This window comes from Apium graveolens, unplaced genomic scaffold, assembly GCF_009905375.1.
Source record: "Apium graveolens cultivar Ventura unplaced genomic scaffold, ASM990537v1 ctg1583, whole genome shotgun sequence".
In the NCBI taxonomy this organism is placed as follows: domain Eukaryota; kingdom Viridiplantae; phylum Streptophyta; class Magnoliopsida; order Apiales; family Apiaceae; genus Apium; species Apium graveolens.
The window spans coordinates 37,614-49,464 of record NW_027417311.1 but is presented as its reverse complement, the minus strand read 5'-3'; the positions used below and the strand labels follow the sequence as shown (position 1 = coordinate 49,464).

Genomic DNA, 11,851 nt, shown 5'->3' with positions numbered 1-11,851 from the left:
GCCTCAATGCATCATCTCCTTTCTAAACACATCCAAGATTATTCTTCTTAAGTTCATCGGTACTAGCCTCAAAAACCTCGAGTTCAAGTTACATATTCCCTCTATGTCTGATATAGCATGTGCTTCAGAATACCTCCAAGACACTCCTTAAATAAGTTCATAAATAACCTCAGAAAATCGCTCTCAGCCCGTTAACTTATTCATACTCCCCACTCTCAACACAGCATCTCTCTTCCTAAACGCCTAAAAAACTTCACTCTGGTCTAATTGATACCAAGAGTCTTCTAATTTATGTTTTCAGCATATGCGAAAAAAGAGGTTCCATCTTTGCTTGATAAGGTATCACGGCTCAGACATATTGGTAAAGGCGGAAGCACAAAACTAAATGATCAGAGCATCTATACTGTGAAGGATCTTCTAAAACTCCTAAACACCAATCCAGAAAGACTTTCTAAGGTAAATTTGCAGTTCTCTTTCATCTTATTTCAGCAATTTTTGAGTGTATATTGTCTGTGTGCTACCCATAGATAATACTGAATTAGTGCTTATTCAATGCATGAATTTAATTGGAAGGTAAAAAAAATTAAGAGACCAGAAATTGGTAAACTAAGCTCGGAAAGTTTAAGCGATGGAAAAAAATGAGAAAGAAGAGTGTGTTCGTTACTCGGTCGGTTCCACGAACAACAAGCACAAAAATTCCCAAATTTGAGTGGCTCATTTATCTTCTTTCCTATAATTTTCCTTATATTATTCATCTCTCTCATCTATACCTCCCTTCATTAAGTTCATTACTGTCCCTTTTCCATTCTTTTAATCCAAAAGCAGAACAAAATAACGGGCTCCTAAGTATTGTTGTTTCTTTAAATCGTCGCAACTATTAAAATACCTTGGTAATTTGAAAATTTTGAGAAATTTAATATCTTTTCTGATTTGTTAGAAAGAAGGCATGTACGAGGGTTCAGTTTCAATCAACTACACGAGTCACTTTTTCACATTGCAATTCTGTTAAAGTTTTAATGGACCGTGAGTATCTCGTATCACCTACAATTAGGTTAGTTCGTATCACATTGCCTGTTCCTTGTGTACTTTTGTTGTGCTTATATGTATTTATAAATGGATATCACAAACATATAGAAAAGCACAATTGATGCCTACTCTGGACTGTGGTTATGATCACAACAGATTAAAAAAATTCTGATGCCTGTTATGGTCAATGACTCGTTATCATAAAAAAATGTGCAGATTCTTAAAGTTAGCTCTAAGATATGGGAGGAAATAACAGACCATGCGAAGACATGTCTAATTGATGAAGAAGTATACATGTACATTGATCATAATTCACAACAAAAAAGTGGAGTTGTATTTGATGTCATCGGACAGGTGAAGGGATTACTTAAGGGATCCCAGTACTTACCTATGGATATGCTATCCGATACTGAACAGGCATGTTTATCCTGTTTCTTATACACATCAATCTCTCCCTTTTTTTTATCTGTTGAGTCTAATATGTTTTATGTTATTTTTTATTTTGTAACAGAAGAATGCCCAAAAATTAGTAGCAAGTGCATTTGATCGGTGGGAAGACGTAAGCAGATATGATGATGAGAACTCTTTTATGGAAAGCTTGTCTCACGAATTGGAGTCAACAATGATAGAAATTCCTAGTCCATATATTAACCAGGATTTTCTGTTCGATTTATGTGAGCAAGCAGGCATTTCATCATATGGTACCAGTACTTCCCTTACTGGTGAGGAATTTCTGCAATCCTTGAACTTCAATGAGCAACATGTACAGCTCAATCCAGAACTAAATCCTAAACTGTTATGGAAAAGGGTTATTTGTGTTATACGTGTTTCAAGGTGTTTCATGATACGAAAAAGGGTTGGATCCTTAGAAAGGGACCGTGTCAACAAAAAACAGAAGATCTCATAACATGTGTAGAAACAGAGCCTCAACTCATAGTTGCGTTGTAGTTTAATACTAGTCTCATAGGTGCTGCCGTATAAGATACGTGCAAATCAGGGGAGCAGAATGTTGGATTTCGATGCAGCAAAGGTACAGGAGAACATAGAAAACATTCTTTAGTTATGTATAGTCAAGCATGTAGGTGTTTCTCCTTACTTATAATGCAAAACCTTGGCTTAAAAGGCGAAGCTCTACCAAATATAGACTTGGTAATTAAGCATGTAGGTGTTTCTTCTTTTAAAAGAAGAATGTTGAATTCTGTAAGGCTCGTTCTTGTAGTGTTGTACATACTCATTTGTAACATAAATTGTAATTAAACTGCAAAATATGTTTGCTTTGGGTTACATTAAATATGTTTGCAAAATTTGTAACATACCAAGTTTAATGATGAACTCTGCAGAGGATTTACTCTCATTAACTCTTGTTTCTTTTATTAAGTCTTCATCAAAATGATTTGAGCGTATGTGAATAGTTTTGTAGATGAAATATTTGTATCAGATTTGTGTTTTTGTCTGGGAATTTTCTTAGTCCCCTGTTCTCTGAAGTTGTTTTATTGGCATGGGTTCTTCAGATGAAATTTTAAACGTTTGTGTTCTACTTGATTTATTATAGCAACTAGCTTATGTATCATATTTATTAAAATATGGGGGCAAAATAGTAAATTTTTTTACACGGCCGAGCTCGAACTTGAAATTACTCGGCTCATAAGGTTTACGAGTCTTGTCGAGCCGATACTATTTTTTTAATATAAATATATTTGTATATAAATATTTAATATTTCATTTATATTTTATATATTTAATAGAAGCGATTTCGAGCATAAACAATCATATTTCGAGTTTTTGTCAATATTTGGTGAAATTGATTCAAGCTTTCGACCCGAACTTGAGGCGACCGGACTATTTACGACCCGAGTTTCAAGCTTGATTTAAGATTTGGTTGAAATCGAGCTCGTGCTCGAGCTCAGACATTTTTAATCGAGTTCGAGTCTGAAAGTTTTCGACTCGGCTCGGCTTGATTTTTAGTCCTTAATTGTTGTACACAACTATAAAGTTAGTATTTTGAAATGAGTTAATTACACAAGACTCGATAATTAATAAATTATTATTATATGGTAATATATTATCAGCAAGTTAATATGGTAACATAATATCAACAAGTTATTTATTTATCAGTTCTAAATTTTTTTTATAAATAAAAAAGTTATAATCACGTTGTTGTACATGAGTATAAAATTAGTATATTTTAGTAAGCTAATTACGCAAGTCTTAGAATAATTTCATTTTATATCAATATTAAATTATATAGGTTTAACCATCCAATATGAAAAAACAAATATATAACTCAGAATTTGATGTTATCAAAATATAATCAAATGGGCCTCTACCTCAATTGATTGAAGGCACATGTTTGGATATATGTATCACAGGTTCATTCTACAAGCCAACAATATTTTTTCATATTTATTCAAATACGTGCACAAAATAGTAATTTCGAATTATATGTTTCTCCTAAAAAAATTGGGCCTATCGAACTTTTTATGACCCGAGATTCGCGTTTGAAATTTAAGGTTCGGTTGAACTCGAGTTCGTGCACGAACCCGAACATTTTTAATCGAGTTTGAGCGTAACAGTTTTTGACTCGACTCAGATTGATTATACCCTTAGTTGTTACACAAGTATAAAGTTAGTATCTCGAAGCAAGTTAATTACCGGAGTCTCGATAATTAATAAATTATTATTATACAATAAGATATTATCAACAAGTTAATATGATAATATATTATCAACAAGAAATTATTTTTTTGATTTATAAATTAAAAAATAATTATAATCCTATTGTTGCACATGAGTATAAAGTTATTATATTGTAATCAGCTAATTACCCAAGTATTTGAATAATTTTATACTGTATAAATATTGAATTATATAGGTTTAGTCATCCAAAATAAAGAAACAAGTATGTAACTCAATAGTTGATTTTATCAAAATATAATCAAATGAGCCTCTAACTCGGTTGAAGTCATATGTTTTTTAAAAGTGTGTCATGAGTTCAATTCTCCATGCCAACAATATTTTTCCATATTCATTCAAATACGAGAGCAAAATAAGAATTTCGAATTAAATATTTTCCCACGAAAGTAAGAAGTTATTTATTTAATATATCAATTAAAAAAATAATTATAACCCCGTTGTTACACATGAATATAAAATTATTTTATTGTACTCAGCTAATTACCCAGTCTTTACTCAATAGTTAATGTTATCAAAATATAAATAAATGAGTCTCTAGCTCAAGTGATTGTGGTTGAAGTCATATGCTTGTTGTAAGTATGTCATGGGTTCAATTCCTCATGCCAACAATATTTTTCCATATTTATTCAGATACGAGGGCAAAATAGTAATTTCGAATTAAATGATTCCCCACAAAAGCAATGTTGCAGTATTATATATAAAATGGATAATAGATTTATAGTGCTTTTTTTGTATTCGAAAGTGCTCCGCTCTTCTTCGGTGCTAGGATTCAGATAATAGGGTAGAATCAAATTATATCCTTTTATATCTTACCCAAAATTTTGATCATCTACCGTTAAAACAATCTCAACCATTGATCTGACATAATAAAAAATAGACGGTTAAGATTTTATCTTATTAAAATAAGTATATTTTTAATACAATCATAAATAAAAATGATTACATTATTTTAATATTATTTAAACAACAATTACGAATATGATTAGAGATTGAGTAACCAAAACGAACATTTTTCAGTCCTCTCCCCATCTACACCATCAAAATTCAGTTTGAGAAACTTTCAATTTTTGAGTAGAATTAGGGTTTTAATTCAATTAATTTTTTAGTGATGTTGACGATGTTGATGGATAGAGTATTGAAAAACAAGCAATTTGGTTACTCAAGCTTTAACAACTCGTACTGTCACTCGTATAAGAGTGTATAAGAGTTTGGAGTTGTTTTTTAATAGATACCGCGCCTCCTAAATTTGAGCAATGTCTTAGAGCATCTCCAATAAACTCTTTAAACATGCTATTAAGTCGAAAAATAAGGAGTATGACTCAAAATGAAGCTCCAAGAGACTCTTAGTAGGGATGTACGCGGTTAGGTTTGGTGCGATTGGGAGGTCAAAATTACACCAAACCGCATAGAGCGGTTTTCTTAAATCTCCGACCTCAGTCGCATTTACGGTTGCGGTTAATCGCGACTTTTTTAACCGTGCGGTTGCGGTTGGTACGGATCGACTTGCGGTTCAACCATCGACTAATACGATAAATGACAAATAAAAATATTTTATTATAATTATACTTATCAAATCTTAGAAATTTGTAAAAATAAAATGTATTACAAGATTACAAGTGGTTATTACAAATTATATATGGCTGTTTCTGCGTTTGATGATATATATTATATCCCAAAACCCCAAACTTTTTATATTTTAATTCTTATATATGGTTGTTTTTGCGTTTGATGATATATATTATATTATATTATATATAGCGGTTTGCGGTTGCGGTTCGACTTTTGCGATTATTTAAAAATCAAATTCGCAGTCAATCCACGGATATATGGTTTCTGTAATTTCAATTCACATTCGAGACGCATTTTGCGGTTATCTGCAAAGAGCGGTGCGATTGTGAGTAGTGCGAGCAATTTGTGCGATTGAGCGGATTACATGTACAACCCTAACTCTTAGAGTATTTTTAAAATCTAAGAGTCTCTTTTCTCTCCTCTCTTTTAAGAGCAACTAATAGCTCTTAACTTATATTTTATTAATAAAATTTGAATACCTACCAATTATTATACAACCTTTGGTCATGGTGGAATTGATTTATTAATAAATTATGAATAAAGAGCTAATAAAAAAGTACCGTTGGAGTTTGACACATTAACCTATGTAATAACTTGTTAATAGTCATTTTTTTAATATTATTTTGAAGAATAAGTTAGGAGCCTCTTGGAGATGCTCTTATGCGTTTCTTGGACAAAATCATACTGGAGAATTACATTATACACCCTTAAAAAATCAATTTTTGTATTATCCCCTCATAAATAACAGTTGACATACTCCTTTTTAAAACCCAATTTAACTTCTTTTTTTGTCTAATCCCGTTAATTATTTAATCCAAATTATATTATTCTACAAATATTTTACTTGAAGAAAAAAGATGAACTATATTGTAGAAAACAAATTCAAAGCCAAACACTTGAAATACCGTTCAATATTTATATTTCATTATACTTTGTTGCATTACATAAGTTTGCGTTAACTTCGTTTGTAAACTGCATGAGTAAATTACATTTTGTGCATCTCCATTTTAAATAACGATATTTCAATCTTATAAAAAAGTATGTACATAAAATGCACTTTACTCGTCCACTTTCTTAGGTTTAATCCTTTGACCGAATTAACCAATTTTTGACCTGAATCGATGGATTTTTGACTGATTTAAAAAAAAAGAAGTACTCTGACCTGATATCCGATTAATTGAAACGGGGCGCATCTGAATTCCGATTAATTGAGACGAGGTTGTTCGAACTCCCATAAATCATTAAATTTTTAGAACATCGGATTCATATAAAATATAATTTTACAACTTAAATTTTTACTCATAAATTATGAAAATAAGTTATAAAATTATATAACTCTTAAAATCCGTACTAAATAAATGGGTCGGGCCGACAAAACAACATAATGGACATAGAGAATAACCACAAATGGGCTGGGTTGATGAAGCATAGAAAATACCACATGTGGATGTGGTAGAAAATTATTGTAGTATGAAAAAATTATTGTAGTATGAAAAAATTATTGTCAAGCACTTTTACTATGTGGGATTGCAAACTTGCAGTAGATTATTGTCACGACTATCTATAGGTGGCATCTGCTCTTTTTTCAAGGGAGAATGGGGAGGTATTACTGGTCACGACTATCATAATTATGAAGTTGTGAGTCCAAAATTCCAATTTCTTTGGATGTGTTTTCTGTTAGTTTGCTCAATAATTATTTAAATATAATTTTTTTTATTTTTCTTATTTTCTAGAGTTCTCCCTATTGGTGTTTAGACTAATAAAATATGAGAGAAAAATATAGAGAACCAGTGAATAAAATGAGATGCATGTTTTTGTATTATTCCTAATAATCATTTAAAAAAAATCAAATAATTTTGAATTATTCTCAACACTTCCTTATAATTCAAAATTAAAAATTCTAAATTCTAAAATTAATTCGATGATGTTGTACTTCCCACCATCACCATTGTTGTTGGAGCATTTTTCTCCATAATTTCTTTTTGAAGCCCTTCTCCCCACAGTCTCATTCGGAGCCCTTCTCTCCACAGTTTGATGCACTTCTCACCAATAACGTACAAATTGGAGTATTAATTTTTTCAATATCAAAATAGTTCTTCATCAAATATTTGTGTCTTCTTGACACTTTCTTCCGTCTTATCTCCACAATACTTTGTTCCAACAATCTTTTTCTTCATGCCCATTCTTCTTACAATGACCACATTGAGTAAATTTTATTTCTTGCTTTCGAGTTTTTGCCAAAAAAGCTCCTTCAACCGTTATTTCAGTTTCCTTGTTTCTCATCGCTCTTCTTTGTTCTTGGGCTTGCAGAGAATTAATTAGCTCGGACAAAGATAATGCACTTGTATCTTTTGAATCTTCAAGAGATGAAAGTTTTGACTCAAACCTTTCGGGCAAACTCACAAATAGCTTCTCTACAATTTTGCTATCAGGTACGTCTTCTCCCATCAGCCGCATTTTATTAACAACACCCATCAAATTATCATAATAATCTTGTATAGTATCTTTTTCTTTCATGGTTTAAGTCTCAAGATCCCTTTCGAGATTTAAAACTTGCATCCTCTTTATTCTTGTGTTAACATCATACAATTCTTTTAGCTTATTCCAAGTCTCTTTTCTTGTTTCACAAGTCATGATTCTTGTGAAAATCGATTCTGACAGAGCCGTATGAATAATTGATAAAACCCTTGGACCCTTACTTGACTCATTTTCGTGAAACTTGATTTGATTCAGAGTAGAATTTTTTGTAAGAGGTTGTATCTTCCTCTCACTTTCCTCCCATGTCCATAATCCCAAACCTTTTAAATAAGTTTTCATCTTAACAATCCATACTTGATAATTTTCATTATTAAAAAATGGAGAAAGATTATATGTTTGATTTGAAGACATGACTATGTTATATCACATACCCTTAAGATCAATAAGGCTCCGATACCACTGTCGATGTTTAGACTAATAAAAGAAGAGAGAAAAATATAGAGAAGCAGTGAACAAAATGAGATGCATGTTTCTATATCATTCCTAATAATAATTTTAAAAAATAGTTCAAATAATTTTGAATTATTCTCAACGCTCCCCCAAAATGTTTAATTATTTGGATGTGTTTTCTGTTGGGGCGTTTATTAATATATACTTGACTTGTAAATTGTCCCGATTATCGATTTTTATAATAGTTTTGTATACATAAATTACAAAATAAAGTAGAGAGAGAAAAATGAAACTTTGTGAATATATTGGTTAAGGGTGAGATGGGGTTCTTTATAAATAAAAACTCAATGATTTGAGAAGTAAAATTATCTTTAAGCATTATTTTACCGCTTCTTGTTTAAACGTTGATTTATAAGCTAATATAAGGAGTTTCTAAAGATGCTCATGATATATTTTATTTTGAGAGGGATATAGATTCTTTACTTTATTGTGTTATTAATGGTTTATTTAGCGATTGTTGCAAGCCTGTTTTTTCAAAATGTAATCTTGTTTGAATGGAGTTTATGTTTTTGTTTGAATCACAACATTAGGTTCCTCTGAGTGGAACTAAATATCTTTTTTTCCCATCTAACTTTAACTTTAAACCAGAGCAGGTATAGTAACATAGGTATATCCCGAGTATCTCCGAATAAGTTGGGTTTGAGCGGTAGATGTAATATATGCAGATATTATCGAGACTGTTTCTATGAAAATTATGACTTTTGAAATACTGTGAAAGGTTTTTAAGATATTGAAATTTTTGCAAATTTTTTGAGGAGGTGCAAAATTAAATGTTAAGAAACTATGAGGCCCCTGCGGACCGTGATTTTTGCAAGGTCCTCTTTCATATCTAATTTATTTTCTTCGTAATTTATATTAAAACATAAATCGTCTAATATATTAAGAAACATGAAGCTCAAAATTCATTCCTCACATATTTCAAGCATTAAATATTAATAACTATTTCTTTCAATTGAATTATTTTAGCTCGGGATTTTAATGTTCACAATTTTGACCATTAGATCTTTATAAGAATCTCTTGACTTTATCTACTATATCCTACCTCTGATCTTCCTAGAACTAAGTGGTCCATTTTCAGGTTAAGTTCTACCCTATGTCAAATACTTATATGAACACATGTTTATTCGAGAATCATACAGTATCTATCTACAACTTTAAATTGCTATATGAAACCCTTGTATTTCATCTAAACTGTTTTGCATATTATGAATATCACTATAGCAGCCTAATAATCCCATTCATGATGTATTATGAATCATACATGAATTGGAGAAAGCGAATCCCCTGCATTACACACCATGGTACGTACTAGTACCATCAAATTTAAAGACTCACACACACATGCTTCCACTAAAGCATGTTTATACTAAATATTTTATCATTTTCATCCAGCATTTGTAGACAAATGAATGCTTATGATCCACGACGCTTGCGTCTCATGTTCTTGCAAAAGGGTCAGTTCCCCAGTCCTCACTAGCTGTAAAATTAAACGAGAAGGAGGTAACTCTATCCAGTTAGTTTTAGTTGACAACCTTACTGGAGAGGTTGTAAAAAATGGACCTGAAGCATTCAACAGAGGTTGAGATACTGGTTCTTAAGGGTCAACAATAGGATTGTTAGTAAAATGGAAGGAAAGACATCTGTGCTTCAAGGTACTACTACACTGAAGCTAAAAGAAGGCATCAACAGCATTGATAATCTTTCTTTCACACAGAATTCAGGAACTACAATAGAGCCAGGGAAGACAGAATCCTTCGACCTTAAAGATCATCGAGTAACATGTGAGTACCTTAAAAGTTCATAATCACTTTAATTGTCAAGTTTTGCACATCTATCATCAATACACACACACACACATCCCTACATGGAAGCCAGTTGACGGGTTCAATTAACTACATGACTGGCCTAATATAATGAAGTAGTTGGAAGGTAGAACTGTATCCTCAACAACTATAAAGTAGTTCTATTCAACTTCTGGCTCAATATTGAATAATGGTGGTCAGATCACCAGATTAATTTCTAGCAGCTGATTACAAGTGAATCCACATTTCTTGACAACAAGCACAACTTTGATAAGGTTCATTTGAGACGGTTGCTGTGCTAGTCAGGTCTAGACTTTCTGATTTATATTTTGCGCATGATCTATCAGTTGTGGTAATTAATGTTTCCAGCATATGCGAAGAAAGAAGTTCCATCTTTGGATGATAAAGTGTTGCAGCTTAAACATGTTGGCAAAGAGAAAAAAAAATGTCTGGAGACTGGAGGCATCAAAACTGTGGGGGGATTTTCTAGTAGTCTTCAACACGAATCCACAAAAATTTCAAACGGTAAATTTGACATAATCTGTCATTTATTTCAGCTCTATGATTACAAATGTACAATACGAAAATTAATTAAAAGACTCTATGATTACAAATGTACAATAAGAAAATTAATTAAAAGACCAAATTATTAAACTGAGCTGGGAAAAAATATGAGATGAGAATAAGGGTTAAGGATATGAGATAAATTAAAACATTTCAACATGATATAAAATCTTGGAAGATTTGATCAAGTATCTGTTTCTGTTTTGTGTTCTGTTTTGTTAACATGTACAAGGGTTAAGTATCCACATTTTTGTTGTGCTTGCTATGACCAAAAAACTGATGCCTGATCCAACATGTTAAATGTCTAATGAAACAACAAAACATGTATTGCAGAATATATATTACAGGACATGTATCACTCTACTTAGTACTCCAATTAGGAGTACCCCACAAAGAAAAATCAATTTTATTTATCTATGAGCTTTTAGACTATGATTTAGAACAATAAATTAGTTTATTAGTAGGGACATCAAGCATCTTGTCATCAAGACAGTTTATTATTTTTGTGATTAATGTCTGGTTGTTCTTCCCCTTCTCGTCCTAGAGTAGTCTAATTAAAGTGCAATCAGATCTCAAAAACCAATAATGCTGCCTCTGATTATGATCACAACTACAGATAACATAATTGTGTGATGCTTGCTATGACCATAAAAATTTGTGTGCAGATACTTAAAGTTGGCCCCAAGAAATGGGAGGAAATAACAGACCATGCAAAAACATGCATAATCAACGGCAAGGTTCACGTTTACATCAGTCCCGATTCAAAACAAATGTGTGGAGTTGTATTTGATGCTATAGGACAATTAAAGGGATCACTTAAGGAATCTCAGAATTCTAGTCAATATATCACCTGGGATTCTCCGTTGTTCGATATGTGGGAGCAAGCAAGTCAATAAGGTTCTTCTGAACTAAACCTCCAGGATTATGATGAGAAATTTCTGCATTTTATGACCTTCAGTGATCAAATTGAAAGGCTCATCAGCCCAGAATTAAAGCCTAAATGTTCACGGTTTATTATCTGGTGTTTCAAGATGGCTTGTGATAAGGAGAAAGAGGGATCCTTGAAATATGATCGAGTTAACAAAAAACAGAAGATCTTATAACAGGCGCAGAAACTCTCAACTCATAGTTGATAATTAATACCCGTCACATTGGTACCACCGCTGATGAAGATACGTGCAGGTTCAGGGGAGCAGAATGTTGGGTTT

The 11,851-nt window shown here is 32.0% G+C and overlaps 1 protein-coding gene and 1 long non-coding RNA gene across 2 annotated transcripts; both read left to right on the top strand.

The window, feature by feature from the left end:
• Positions 1 to 880: 880 nt before the first annotated feature.
• Positions 881 to 2,399, top strand: LOC141699965 (uncharacterized). Its single transcript, XR_012566181.1, has 3 exons — positions 881 to 1,051; positions 1,243 to 1,443; positions 1,538 to 2,399. It is a non-coding gene; the product is annotated as an uncharacterized LOC141699965 (long non-coding RNA).
• A 7,502-nt stretch (positions 2,400 to 9,901) lies between these two features.
• On the top strand, positions 9,902 to 11,539 carry LOC141699966 (calmodulin-binding protein 60 D-like). Its single transcript, XM_074503752.1, has 3 exons — positions 9,902 to 10,058; positions 10,449 to 10,552; positions 11,309 to 11,539. Exons 1-3 carry the CDS (start codon positions 9,902 to 9,904, stop codon positions 11,537 to 11,539), a joined length of 492 nt encoding a protein of 163 aa, XP_074359853.1.
• The last annotated feature ends 312 nt before the right edge of the window (positions 11,540 to 11,851 follow it).

Excerpts from the sequence above, each read along its gene's own strand:
- LOC141699966 (XM_074503752.1), top strand. The coding sequence starts at position 9,902 with ATGGAAGGAAAGACATCTGTGCTTCAAGGTACTACTACACTGAAGCTA. Across the intron at positions 10,059-10,448 it reads TAAAGATCATCGAGTAACAT|CATATGCGAAGAAAGAAGTT; the intron begins GTGAGTACCTTA and ends TAATGTTTCCAG. Across the intron at positions 10,553-11,308 it reads AGACTGGAGGCATCAAAACT|ATACTTAAAGTTGGCCCCAA; the intron begins GTGGGGGGATTT and ends ATTTGTGTGCAG.